This window comes from Anabrus simplex, chromosome 8 (genome assembly GCF_040414725.1).
Source record: "Anabrus simplex isolate iqAnaSimp1 chromosome 8, ASM4041472v1, whole genome shotgun sequence".
Taxonomy (NCBI): domain Eukaryota; kingdom Metazoa; phylum Arthropoda; class Insecta; order Orthoptera; family Tettigoniidae; genus Anabrus; species Anabrus simplex.
Window position 1 is genome coordinate 65,085,001 of NC_090272.1, and position 15,254 is coordinate 65,100,254.

Genomic DNA, 15,254 nt, shown 5'->3' on the forward strand with positions numbered 1-15,254 from the left:
CGCTGCGGTCTCGAACGCCAAAGTAGAGTGACTCTACTTGTTTTTATATATATATATATATGCAGCAGGCACATGGAAAACAACAAAATGTGATGAAAACAGAATTCAAGCTGCCAAGTGAAATTCCTTAGAGGAATAATTGGGAAGACACAAAAAGATCAGAAATGTAGAAATCACAGGGAGAACCAATAAACCAAAATGGTATGGACACATGATGAGAATGGAAGACGAGTTCCGAAGTGAGTATTTACAGAGAAAATAATAGAACGAGGACAACGGGGAAGGTGGATTGATCTGGTTGTTGTTATTGGCTTTACGTCCCACTAACTAAGTTTTTAACAGGTTTTGGAGATGCCAAAATGCCATAATTTATCCCACAGGAGTTCTTTTACATGCCAGTAAATCTACTGACATGAGGCTAATGTATTTGAGCAACTCCAGATACCACTGGACTGAGCCAGGATCGAACCAGCCAAGTTGGGGTCAGAAGGCCTGCAACTCAACCGTCTGAGCCACTCAGCCCGACTGATTGATACGGTTAAAGAGAGTATAGAGAAGAGAGGAGTAAAAGTAGAAGAAAATTGGAGAAAGGAAGGGATGGTGGAGAGATAGACAATTGTGGAGGTCCTTGATTCACAACCCAACCCAGAATACTGGAAATGGGAAATAAAGTTATATGCATCATGGAGGTATAAACATATAGAAAAGTGACTAAATTTCTTCTTCTTCTTCTTTTTTTTAAAAGCAGTATATTATCCTCGACTCTTTGGCAACTGTTTCCATGTACAGCATTGTTTCCTTTTGTTCTAGGAAAATCTTTTAGCGCATGTACTCTAGGTGGAGTCTCCTTTGTATGTTTGTTGGTGTCTTTCTTAGTAAATAAATTTACTACTTCACTTCCTCCAGTCCACCATCCAGCATACAAGGGAATACACTGGAACGCAACAGTTTTGCTAAGAGATGTTGGAGTTGTTCATCTGAAGCACTTCATCTCACTCATTCCTGTCATTTAATACACCAAGTAACAATATTCAGTTAGTGAGCAAGTTGCTTTCAGAGAACACTAAAGGGGACTGTATTGTTGTAATATTGAGATGTTTACAGACTCTGACAGTGATTAATCTACAAGTAGTGCAGTAAAGTAGTGTTCAAGAGCTTTTCTTGTACCTTTCTTGTTCAAGGTAGACACTGCTTGTATTGCTGCTTGTGTGTTTGACAAGTCACTCCTTATTTTCAAATTACTGTAACTTTATTATTAGTTACGTGACTTCATTGAAACTTATGTGTTACACACATCAAATCTTGAGGTTTTGTTTGACATCAGATAAATTTCCACCTAAGCCCCCATATTGGCAACACACCTGAGGAATGACTGAATTGTTGCTATTGATGTAATGCAAATAATTAATTAATTTGTCTTATGGAGACTTGGATGCACTAGCTGAGGGAATTTGCCCTAAAACGTCTGCAAAATAGCAGAGTTGTTGAACCAATCTTTCAGCCTGGTATTTCACTATAGTTCTATAAGCTCCAACTAGAAGGTATGTGAAACATTTCATCTAACACAGAAAAAAAGTTCAGCAAACAGATCAAGTGTGGGCTTGAGCTCTGCAGTCTGTAAGCAACATGGAAAATTCCTCTTTTAACACATTCAGCCTAATGATGAACAACCATTGAGTTCCCAAAATTCCGACGTGCGTGGCGCACTGTACTTTTATAAAAGCCGATGTATGCCACCGGTGGCGCACAATGTCGTTCGAGATACATTTTGCTCTATATTGCAGTTGGCGTTTTGTGCAAGGAAATAGAGTAATGATTAAGCTTTATTGGGATTGTATACATTGCGTACCACTGATGGTACATGATATAACAAAATTTGGTGCACAAAAACCTTGTAAATAACTGTCATTCAGTAACCTCCTTTAATTACAAAAACATAGAATTTTATCTACCTAAACAAGTTGTACGAGTATAACATTGCATATAGTTATAATAATAAGGTTGTTTTATTAAACTGCAATGCTAATTGACTTTCATAGTGTAAGAATACACAGTTTTGAATTTTGCTAGGTATGGTTCAAAAATGGTTGGTTCCTCATTATTACAGAATGCAAGCATTTCAACGGGAAGTCAAATTGGTCCCTTGTCATAGTTTTCTTTATAACCTCATTTCCATAAATAGAATTGTTAGACCAGTACATTTTCCTTGGGAGAAGAGGACAAAAGCCCATGATCATAAGAACTCAAAGCAGCTTCTTCATTTCTTCTTTCACGCAGTCCTTCCATTTAACCATTGCTATCTTTTCCCTCTTCTAGAGACAGCGTATTGCCTTGCATATCTGTTGGTTCCTAAAACAGTAACATCTAAGATTTCATCATTTATAAATTGCTTATCTACTGTAAAAGTAGTCTGTTACATCCAATACAGCAGCCCTGTTGTCCAGAAAAAGAAAATTCCCCATATGAAGCTTTCAAGTCAATCCACTCCAAAATATTGTTTACATGATCATTATGAATAGCACTTACTACGGTTTGTATTGGATCACCATCACTCCTTTCTGCATCACTTAGTTCTTCCTCAATTTCTTATTCTTATTCTCCTTCTTAATCTATTTACCCTCCAGGGTCGGTTTTTCCCTCGGACTCAGTGAGGGATCCCACCTTTACCGCCTCAAGGGCAGTGTCCTGGAGCTTCAGACTCTGGGTCGGGGGATACAACTGGGGAGAATGACCAGTAACTCACCCAGGCGGCCTCACCTGCTAATCTGAACAGGGGCCTTGGTTGGGGATGGGAAGATTGGAAGGGATAGACAAGGAAGAGGGAAGGAAGCGGCCGTGGCCTTAAGTTAGGTAGAAGTGGGAAACCACGGAAAACCACTTCCAGGATGGCTGAGGTGGGAATCAAATCCACCTCTACTCAGTTGACCTCCCGAGGCTGAGTGGACCCCGTTCCAGCCCTCATACCACTTTTCAAATTTCGTGGCAGAGCCGGGAATCGAACCCGGGCCTCCGGGTGTGGCAGCTAATCACACTAACCACTACACCACAGAAGCGGACTCTCACTTTCTTCTACCACACTTATAAGGTCACTATCACTTTCAGTATCCGATGGTAAATATTCACTTCCAGACACTGATATGTCACTAAGTTCAGCCACACATGTACTCTTATTTAGGATTTCTTCAATCTCATCAGGATCCATAATAAATATTTAGGCCTACCACAAATTAAAATAAGAATGTGTTGTGATTTTACTCTTTCTAAAACAGTGCCAGCAAACAGGCCTAAGAAAACGATGCAAACCATAAACAATTAACTGTAAATTGTTTCACTATTATCGAACGTCGGAGGTTCACAAATACACTGAAAGAGCGCTCTACTGATTGCTTATGGGAGGTGTTGCACTCATACAAGCAGTTTTGGAAATTAAAAATCTTCAAAATCTACTTCAGTGACCATGAAATTGCATATACCACTAGTGGCACATGACGGCATGAGATAGGCACGTGCTGTCATGCGCCATTATGGACAAAGGACGTAATGTGGGCTCTTGATCTTTATGAACAATTGTATGATGATAGTGGTGAACAAAGAAGAGATTACCAGTGCAATGGACATGCAAGACATCTGGTATGTATTATTGTTTAAGTGTACAGTCCTGGCAAAATGCTAAGGAAAATGGTGCAATGGTATAGCCAGCAGTTGTGTACTGTGATGATGATGATGATGATGATGATGATGATGATGATGATGATGATGATGATGATGATGATACTGTACAGGAGTGGATTGAAGAGTAATGCATAACATCATTTTATGAAATATTTATTGAATATAAAAAAATATCCACAAAAAGCTACAACTTTGATCTATTTTTAACATATGTGACCCACTGCACGAAAAGGCACCTAAAGATGAATTTTTCATTTTTGAGATTTTTGTAATTCTAAAATTGACATAAGATGCTGAGCATTTTAAAAGAGAGCTCATGCTTCTAGGTGAATTTTTACACCCCAGACACATTTGTTCAGCTATGCTGTAAAATTTTCATTGCCGACTTTGGGTTCCTTTCCGTTCAATGGGTAACATATTATGAACCAAGACCCTCTTGAATATGCCTTGTTCATAGAACTCCATTTCCCAGGATTATAGCCACCCACCAAAGTATAATCGATTTCACTTCTCCATCTGAACTGAAGGACTGACCTCTCAGAAATTTCTTCAGTGACCCGAAGAGATGAAATTCAGAGATTCAAAGTCTGGACTATAGGGTGGATGATTAAACACTTCTCATCCATACTTCTCAATTTTCTGCATAAACAGAAGCTGCATTGCCATGAAGTTTGATATTCTCAGCATCTCTGTTAAGGAGTTTTTCTCTAAGGGCATCAGGGCTGTGGCATAGGTTTCAGCATTTACAGAATTCCCAGTTGGAAGAAATTTCATCAAGGGTACACCATTTATGTCCCAGATCACCATCTCTACAACCCTTTTCAGCTGAGTATGTGACCTTGAATTTCTTTGTTGGTGGAGAATCAGAATGTTTGCACACCATACTGACCTAATTTGTTTCAGGCAAGAAGTGATACACTCAGGAATCATTCCTAGTCAATACACCTCCTTCAGCATATGCAGCAAATGGTCTAAGCATGACATCACACTTCTGACAAGTCCTTGGGCACCCAGTGCGCACCAGCTTCACAAAATCTTAAACTGTCATGCACAGTATGGTATGCCGTGTGATATTAAATATTGAATTGTTGTGCCAGGATTCACAGATGCACCTGCCAATCGTTCTGAATTGCCGCCTTAATTCCTCTGACAATGGATAGTGCTGAAACAGATCGGCCAGAGCACAGTTCATCAACAAGGATTACTCAGCTCTCTCCAAAGCATCTACAGCATCTGGATATGTTTTTTACAGTCCAGACACTCTGCGCCATTTCTCTGTCAATTTCACTCAGTGTTTTTGATTTGCCCACAAAAAATTATTACACCTTACTGCTCCTCACGTGTAGATGATGCTAACACGTGGTGATCTTTGCTCACTAGTCAACTGTCACCCCGCCAGGGTAGCACCTGGTCAACCCATTGCAGCCCACAAAATTCAAGCTTACTTGTAATTTACTTGACCTCCCTTCAATTGCTATTGATGTACTGATGTTAAGTGCTCCCAGGATGTCTGAATTTTGTTCCTCACGAGTTTCTTAATATGCTGTCACGACTAACCTCAGTTGATATTGAATTAATTATACACAGTACTGCCATAAGTTCTGTCAATATTTTCAATGTATATAATAATAAAACTACGCAAACCCATTAATATACATATATTCTGAAAAAACCCCCCCACAAAAATGCTAAAGAATGAACATACTCTTATTCAAAATGATCCCCATGTGCGGCAACACAGTGGCTAAGACATTGATACAACTCATCAATAGCTGCACCAAACAGGTCCAGTGGAAATATTTTGACAGCTGGCATGATTTATTTTTTTAACATCTCAATATTGTGGTGCCATTTTTGACATTCTATCGCCTCGAGCTTCTGCCACAGAGAATAATCCAGTGGAATGAGTTCTGGACTTCCACGAGGCCAGCCCAGCAGCAGCGATGAACTGTGGGATATTGGTTGCCAACCACTGCTGCATCGTTTTTGCTTTATGTGCAATAGTACTATACTGCTGAAAAATTCACAATTTCCCTTCAAACAGCTTCGAATTGATACATGGTATCACCTTTTCGAACATTGTCTGATAGACAGTTGCAGAAGTCTTTTCTCCATCTTTGCAAAAATGTACCTTCAATATTCCCTGCTAGGAAACTGCTCATCATACCACGACAGAAGCAGGGTGATGTCCGCGCTGCGCACATGGAACGTTCTCTCTTGCTTTTTTGGAGGACCATGCATGTACACGATTGTTTTGTTTGTTTAACGACTCTTCCACAGTGAATTTTTTCATCTGTGAATATGATGTTGTGATACTGGCTCTCCCCATACGTCGTTTACAAAGCCTGGGATCAAACCAGGCATATCTCTTTTAATTTTTCAGTTAGTAAATGCCGTGTGTATCTTTTATAGGCACCAACACGTACATCATCCTTCAAAATACATAACATAATTCGTAAAAACATATTATTTATTTCATGAGAACTGTTTGTTTACGCAAAGGATTGCATTGAATCCTTACTTGAACAGCATTCACAACTTCTTTTCAGCATACACACCTAGAATGGCCCAACCTGATGCAATCAGCAGTTTCACCCATTTGTTTAAACCATGCTATAGTCCGAAACACAAATCATTCATTGATACTGAAAGGTTTCAGCTTAGAAAAAACTTCCTTAGCTCACTTTCTGCAATGAACTAATGCCAATACAGTGAGACAATTCTCATATACTCCCCACTCCATCTTCACTGCTGCTGGCACACTGCAAGCCAGTTACTGGCGGAGTCGTGAAGTTGACCTTGTGGATGACGACGTACAGCGTTGCCACGCTTCATTATTCATAGTTACCATACTACAGCGTGTTTAGATTTTACTGACAGAACTTATGGCAGTACTGTGTATAACACCCAAGAAACTAACATGGTAACCATTGGCCTCTGCCACTTCCCTACACTAATGATAGCATTTATCAACAAGTGTATTATGATATAAAAATTGTTGAATCAATGTATGTTTTTCTTTAACATGTGTACTATGAATGCATTCTTTCCTGATAAATCACTGTTCTCTCTCTCTTTCCTTATGAAAGATATTTGCTCACTCTTTCTTTAAAAACTATTTTCTATTCTATCTTCTCTGTTAGGCTGATCCAACTGGCTTTGCAGATTGTGTGTTGCAAACATGTAGCAGGGCTATTGAAATACTTAAGGAAGAGCCACGCCTCTTGCAAATGGATCCACCTGTTTATATTTTAGGTATGTTATCTTTATCATCTCTGAAATGTGAATTAGAAATATTAGATTGATTGATTGATTGATTGATTGATTGATTGATTGATTGATTGATTGATTGATTGATTGACTTAAACAGGACAGGTACTGGGCACTTACAGTCACAAGGCCTGTCCGGCTCCATGGCTAAATGGTTAGCGTGCTGGCCTTTGTTCACAGGGGTCCTGGATTCGATTCCCGGCAGGGTCGGGAATTTTAACCATCATTGGTTAATTTACCTGGCATGGGGGCTGGGTGTATGTGTTGTCTTCATCATCATTTCATCCTCATCAGGATGCGCAGGTGACCTACAGGCGTCAAATCAAAAGACCTGCACCTGGCGAGCCGAACCCGTCCTGCGATCTCCCGGCACTAAAAGCCATACGCCATTTCCATTTCATTTGTCACAAGACCTGGGTTTAGGGTGCTTGCTGCCCGAGGCACAGCCTTAGGGCCCCAGGGGCTCTGAACTTTGGAGCGTGGGTTGGCGACCACGGGGCCCCTAGCTGAGTCCTGGCATTGCTTACACTTACTTGTGCCAGGCTCCTCACTTTCATCTATCCTATCCGACCTCCCTTGGTCAACTCTTGTTCTTTTACCGACCCCAACGCTATTAGGTTTGCGAGGGCTAGGGAGTCTTTCATTTTCACGCCCTTCGTGGCCCTTGTCTTTCTTTGACCGATATCTTCATTTTTGAAGTGTTGGATCCCTTCTATTTTTCTCTCTGATTAGTATTATATAGAGGATGGTTGCCTAGTTGTACTTCCTCTTAAAACAATAATCACCACCACCACCACCACCACCACCACCGCACAGCCTTAGTACCCTCTCCTATGTAGCATAAGTGAAGCCTACAGGATAATAATAAAACTCAATATTTGAGGGTTAAGGTTAGTTGATTATTGATATACAAAATCAACCTTTCATTGTTACATTATGAAGTGAACTGTTAAAAATCATGTGGTTTTTCAAAATTCATAGTAAAATAGTAAATTATTAGTATACGTAAAACCATTAATTATAACTTGGATATTTAAGTAACTCAGTGACTTTTAAAGATGTTCTTGGTTCTTCTCGGATTTACATGTGAGAAGTGGAGGAATAGTATGCATCTATTAACGTTGCCACTTGAAAACCTTTAATGGGCATCATCATATCATTTGTAATGTCAAGTCAGTGAGATCCAGAGGGAATTCAAGTTCCAAGTCAGTGAATATAACTCTGTTTAATCTTTCACTTTGGAAAAGCGAGAGCGGACCCATGGCCTTGGGGACAAGTGCCTAAGGTGGCTGGCCGTGCATGCTGTATACAATACTTTCTGCTCTCTGCTATCTCGCTCATATTTGTTCATGTTGTTAAGACGCAACAGGTTGACTATTTTTTAAAAACTTCATAATGAGAAATAAATTTAATTTTTGGTCTGTATTGACAATAATATTGATGTTAATTAGAAGAGAAGGGATCCACCTTTTCAATGCAATCAATATTCAGGAAAGAATATATTTATAAAATCATTTACAGAACATCCCTATGTGAAGACAAGTTAACAAGAAATCCATTGTTTAAAGATACATAGCAGAATTGGCAACAAATTAAATAAGCGTACACTTAATGGGAAAACACTGGTGAACTCTGGAAGTCCATTGTTCGGATCCAATCTTATAGAATATTTGGTTTAAAGAATAGTTGACATCAGTCACTAAAACAGGCCGATATAGAGTGAAGTTGAAGGAACACATTAAAATAGTCCAAATGTCACTAAAACCAAGCATCCTTTAAATAAATAAATCTAGATGAGGTGACATATAAGTAAAATAATTCCTTTAACAATCAGGTATTGCATCATTTTTTAAATTGCTGGAAAACAGGAGACAGAGGTTAATCTTGCGAAAGACGGAAGCTGCTTAAGTACGGGTGGTGGTGCATAATGACATTCAGCGCATGGATTCATGCTGCAATAGCACTTTCTGGCCCACTACCTCACTCCTCACCTTGCCTAATACCAGTATACCTTATTTTGGCCCTCCATTCTTCATTACATTTTTCCTATAAATGCATAACCTTTGGCAGTTGTATTTGAAAATCATGACCATGATCCATGACTTAACAGACAAATTCTGGTGTATGGCACTACCCAGAATCACATAAGCTTTCAGATTATAGAAGGCTGTTTGTAGAATGAAAGAAATGTAACCTTTCGATGGTGCTTCCATCTAGATTGATTTTCTGCTTGTTGATTGCCCTGAATGTGTACCATACTTGGCTAGAAAACAGTAAGAAAAGAGAGACCCAAAAATAGGAAGGTTTATACTAGTGATAGCAGATTAGGAACACAGGAAAGTCGTCGTCATCTGCTACTTGTTTCTGAGTATGCAAATTCTTCCCCTTACAATCCACTAGCACTCAATGCTGTTTGTGCTTGTACTTCTGATGGCTGAAAAAGCCAATTGTAAAGTGAAATATGTGTCCACACAGATTGCACTCAGTGGATGGGCAGAATGATGCTGCATCTTACAGAGTATGCATAGCTGTCATTTAACCTCTTCATGCCCACAGTGCTCTTGCTCAAACAGTTGAACAGCAGTACAGATAGTTTGGTACCAAAGCGAGCGTTCTTTGAAAAGTGTGTCCCAGGTTTGATAATAATAATAATAATAATAATAATAATAATAATAATAATAATAATAATAATAATAATAATAATGTTATTGGCTTTACATCCCACTAATTACTTTTTTGGTTTTCGGAGGTGCCAGAATTTTCTCCCGCAGGAGTCCTTTTACGTGCCAGTAAATCTACCGACACAAGGCTGGCATATTTGAGCAACTCCAAATACCACTGAACCTGTCAAGTTGGGGCCACTCACCTCGGCAGTCCCACGTTTGACAGTTGAAGTTTGTGACCTTCATGGTTTGTTTAAGCTGGTCTTTATAACACTTCAAAGGAGCACTATGAGGTCTTGTGCCTGAGGAAAGTTCACCATAAAGGAATTAGCGAGGAAGTATGGTATTGCTCATACGGCACACGTGCCTAGTCCACCGAAGCTGATGGCCACTGATAGAGGCTTCTACACTGTTCATGCACACTTTCTCAAGAACTGCAAGTTTGGAGACATGGTTCTCCCATTTGATATTAAAGACTGAATGAAGTAGGAGAAAAGGAATTTTATTAACATTTTGTTCACTGTTTATTCCTTTTCCACTATTTGGTATATACCGGTATTACAAAATCAATATGTTTTATAAGGGGCGATCAAAAAGCTTCTGTTCGATGGCCATACAGTCCTGAATCAGGATGCCAATCAGGCAAAATCGCTGTGAGCATTGAAGCACTCGTGCCACTGATGCACGAGGTTGAAGATCCCCATGTGGTAAAACACCGTGTCCTGCTGTGTGAAGAAGTCCGCTCCACATCTTCGTCCGACAGGAAGCATCGACCCTTCATCATCGAAACTGTGATAATTGCATGGGAAGAGATCATGACTATAGACCTCATCCACCGCCTGCTTGTTGTTGCCTGTAATGGATGAGGCTGGCCTCCCAGATCAACCACCATGGTCTTGGGTTGAAATGCGACCCGCACGGAACTTGGTACGCCATTCCACAATGGTTGTTTTCGACAGACATGCTGCCCCGTACAGTCTTCATTCTCCGATGAATGTCCACGGTGTTTGTACTTTGGCAACCAAGAACAGAATAACAGCACAATGGTCCTATTTAGACAGATTTGGTAATGTTCTTGTTTGAGTCATCAGTCCATAGACTGGTTTGATGCAGCTCTCCATGCCACCCTATCATGTGCTAACCTTTTCATTTCTACGTAACTATTGCATGCTACATCTGCTCTAATCTGCTTGTCATATTCATACCTTGGTCTACCCCTACCGTTCTTACCACCTACACTTCCTTCAAAAACCAACTGAACAAGTCCTGGGTGTCTTAAGATGTGTCCTATCATTCTATCTCTTCTTCTCGTCAAATTTAGCCAAATCGATCTCCTCTCACCAATTCGATTCAGTATCTCTTCATTCATGATTCGATCTATCCATCTCACCTTTAGCATTCTTCTGTAACACCACATTTCAAAAGCTTCTATTCTCTTTCTTTCTGAGCTAGTTATCGTCCATGTTTCACTTCCATACAATGCCACGCTCCACACGAAAGTCTTCAAAAACATCTTTCTAATTCCGATATCAATGTTTGAAGTGAGCAAATTTCTTTTCTTAAGAAAGCTCTTCCTTGCTTGTGCTAGTCTGCATTTTATGTCCTCCTTACTTCTGCCATCGTTAGTTATTTTACTACCCAAGTAACAATATTCATCTACGTCCTTTAAGACTTCATTTCCTAATCTAATATTTCCTACATCACCTGCCTTCGTTCGACTGCACTTCATTACTTTTGTTTTGGACTTATTTATTTTCATCCTGTACTCCTTACCCAAGACTTCATCCATACCATTCAGCAACTTCTCGAGATCTTCTGCAGTCTCAGATAAAATAATAATATCTTCGGCAAATCTCAAGGTTTTGATTTCCTCTCCTTGGACTGTGATTCCCTTTCCAAATTTCTCTTCGATTTCCTTTATTGCCTGTTCTATGTAAACACTGAAAAGGAGACGGGACAAACTGCAGCCTTGCCTCACTCCTTTCTGGATTGCTGCTTCTTTTTCAAAGCCCTCGATTCTTATCACTGCAGACTGATTTTTATACAGATTGTAGATAATTCTTCGTTCTTGGTATCTGATCCCTATCATCTTCAGAATCATAAATAGCTTGGTCCAATCAACATTATCGAATGCCTTTTCTAGATCTACGAATAACATTGCCATAATTCATGTGGCCGCAATTAACGGACGCACCTCGGCACGACGTGATTGCCACATTAATCCCTTTGCCTACATGTCCGTGCTTACATACTGTACCCGCATCGGAGTCGTGCTACACTGCATGTCTGCTGCAGCAACGCCCTCGAATGGAAACTTTTTGATCACACCTTATAATATTGCTTGTGCTGCTCTACATAGAGCTCATTATATTTTTCTGTTTTAGGTGATCTGCATGGCAACTATCCTGATCTGCATTACTTTGAAAAAGTCTTCTGGCACAATGGTCCTGCCCTGTCGCCTTCTTCGATGCTATTTCTTGGTGACTATGTTGACAGAGGCCCACACAGTGTGGAAGTTATATCGTACCTTATAGCCAATAAAGTGCAGAACCCAGACAAAGTTAAACTTCTCAGAGGCAACCATGAAGTTCGAACTGTTCAAAAAATGTTTACATTTTATAAGTATGTACCAAGTACCTACATCAAAACTTCATTAATTACTTAGTCTATTTAAAAAATATAGTAGTCTCCAACTTAGCCAGCCTGGGGCCATGATCAAAAAGTGTCAAGCCTATGTGATCTAGCACTGTGGTTAGCTGGTTCAAATTCTGTTGGTGGAAAACAATTTCACCATCAGAACATTGACCAACAGGACAGGAGAGGTGGTGGTATACAATTTCTAATCACCACATTGCATACCAAAAGCCTGGATTCAATTCCAAACCTTTCCACAGTGTTCTCATGGAGTGAGGGCATATGACACCGTTGATGGTGATTCGTCCATTGTATGGGAATGTTAAGCCTTGAGTAGACCCTTTGGTGTTATTTGACAGAAGTAGGCTGAGAAGTTGATACATTAATAAAAACCACCTTTCCAATACATAGTACTCCTTTATATTTAGGATAAAACCATTAACAGATATTAAAATTAGGACATGTTTCGCTCATACTTTGTGAGCATCATCAGCCAGAATAACCTAATTCAAGGTAGGTCAGGGCCCTGATCCCAGTACATATCCCAGTGACCATCAGACCTCCGTAAACAACTAAGGGACCATTTATTCCTCAACCAACACAAGGGGCTCACCTGTTTCATGTTTTCCATCGATGAGATCTTTTAGTCCCCTGTTTGAAGATTAATGACAGAACATATTGAATAACACTACGATGAAATATAACAGGAGGGAGTCTCTTAAAGCCATATTACTCTAACCAGGCAATGTTTTATCCATTCATACAATTTATTTTTCAACCAACACATGTGATTTAAGACATCTGTAACAAGATAGCAGTCCACAATAGTTCACTCGTATGGTGTATAAGTGTTCACAACTATGAACAGTTTCATGCCATTGTGTGAGGATTACGTTCATCGTTCCGTAAGAATATTCATTCACAGCAACGCACCAATAACATTTCTTATCATTCACCTACACTTCAAGCTACTTTAATGGTCACCAAATGTTTTAATAGACATATTATATTGTTACTGATCATTTTTAAATTGTTGTAATTAGTTTTATCATTGTATATTAGATGTTTTTACGTTATATATACTGGGATCAGGGTCTTGACCTACCTTGAATTAGGTTATTCTGGCTGATGATGCTCACAAAGTATGAGCGAAACATGTCCTAATTTTAATATCTGTTAATGGTTTCATCCTAAATATAAAGGATTACTAAGTATTGGAAAGGTGGATTTTATTAATGAATCAACTTCTCATTATGAATTCCAATACAGCTCTATAATGAGATTCACAACTTGCAAGGAGTAGGCTGTGCTGGGATTGGGTTTCACACTCTCCCTTCCTACTATATATCACGTCATTCATTTCATCTCATTAACTCTGATGAGGTTGATGTCAAGAAGGGCATCCGGTCAAATAAACTTGCCGTGCGGTTAGGGGCGCGCATCTGTGAGCTAGCATCCGGGAGACAGTGGGTTCGAACCCCACTGTTGGCAGCCCTGAAGATGGTTTTTCATGGTTTCCCATTTGTACAGCAGGCAAATGCTGGGGCTGTAACTTAATTAAGGCCATGGCTACTTCCTTCCTACTCCTAGACCTTTCCTATCCCATTGTCACCATAAGACTTACCTGTGTCGGTGCGATGTAAAAAAAAGTTTTTAAAAAAGCTTGTTATGAAGATTCATCTCACTTCATACCTGACCGGGTAGACCAACAGGAGAAGGGTTCAACATTCAGGAGTGTCTCCAATTTAAGATATTACAAAAAGATGAAAATGGACCCTGGGACTGCAGACCATCTTCCTGGAAGATAGTGCAATATTTCATCAAGTGTAAACATATTTTAAAGACATAGTCTCTAAATTCAAACATAATAATGTAGTCGGTCATTAAATTTGAACTAATTTCAAATTGTATACTTTTTTTATTCTTTTTGAAAGTTTTCGAGAAACAAATAATCTTTGTGCTGAAAAAGAAACCAAGAAATCAAATACACCAGAAATCTAGATTTATTAGGTTATTGTGTTCTTTCATCTTTTCTGAACGCTGAGAATAAGCATGGCTGCTAATGTTATGAGATGACTCTGAGACTGAACATTTGATTTTCAAAGATTTTTGTGACATTACGAACAGTGGTACCAATTATTGTGGAGAAATGGATGAAAAAAGCTGTAGATGAAGTTCGTGAGAGTAATGGTGATGAACTGAGTACCTTGGAAATTTGGGAAATTTCCAGTAATTCAGTGGATGAAGCTGCATTATTAGTGTCAAGTAAGATAATTACTTTTAATTTTTATTTTTTAGGGGGAAAATCAACAGGAAATATTGCATGGAGAATGCTATAAGCCAGTCTGCCATAGCAGAACATTTCTACAGTACAGACCATGAAATCCTCTTTGACCAGGTGAAGGTCATCACGCCTGTAAAAGACTTCTATGCTCGACTGGTAAGGGAAGCCATAGAGATAGAGCTGCACACAAATAACATCAACAGGGAAAATTACTTCAAGTTATCGAATACATGGAGAACTATACTGCAGAAATACTTGCATAACACCACCATGGCAAAGCGGGACAAACTCAAGAAACTGTCGACAGAGGGCAGTGAATCAGTAACTTTCCTCCCAACCACCACAACACAGCGTGACGATCCTCGAGTCCAATTAGTGGGGTAGGCTGTGGAAAGTAGGTCATGACTTTCATGTTATTTTGAATTTCTTTGCTCACTGTTGGAGGCAGAACTTCACATGTCCTGATGAAGGCCAATGCAATTTGGCTGAAAGCTCAGCCTCCTTAAATATATATATAGCGGCTTTAATCCAGTTACATCATTGGTCGGTCGGTCGGTCGGCCGGACGGACGGTCGGTCGGTCGGTCGGTCGGTTGGTGTTAATACAATGAGCCACGAAAACCTATGTTCATAATCTAAAGAAATTTAAATGTGTATCTTTTTATAAGTATATTTCAGACACGCCAAAACTCGTAAAGGCAACTGAATCTTCAGAAAAACGCCAGCAAGACA

At 39.5% G+C, this 15,254-nt stretch overlaps 1 protein-coding gene across 1 annotated transcript in view; it reads left to right on the forward strand.

The window, feature by feature from the left end:
* Window positions 1-15,254, forward strand: part of LOC136879295 (uncharacterized) — a 192,953-nt gene that overhangs the window by 140,484 nt on the left and 37,215 nt on the right. The window contains exon 10 of the mRNA XM_068229050.1: window positions 11,990-12,227. Coding sequence (XP_068085151.1) covers window positions 11,990-12,227 — 238 coding nt within the window. The remainder of the gene's footprint in view (window positions 1-11,989; window positions 12,228-15,254) is intronic.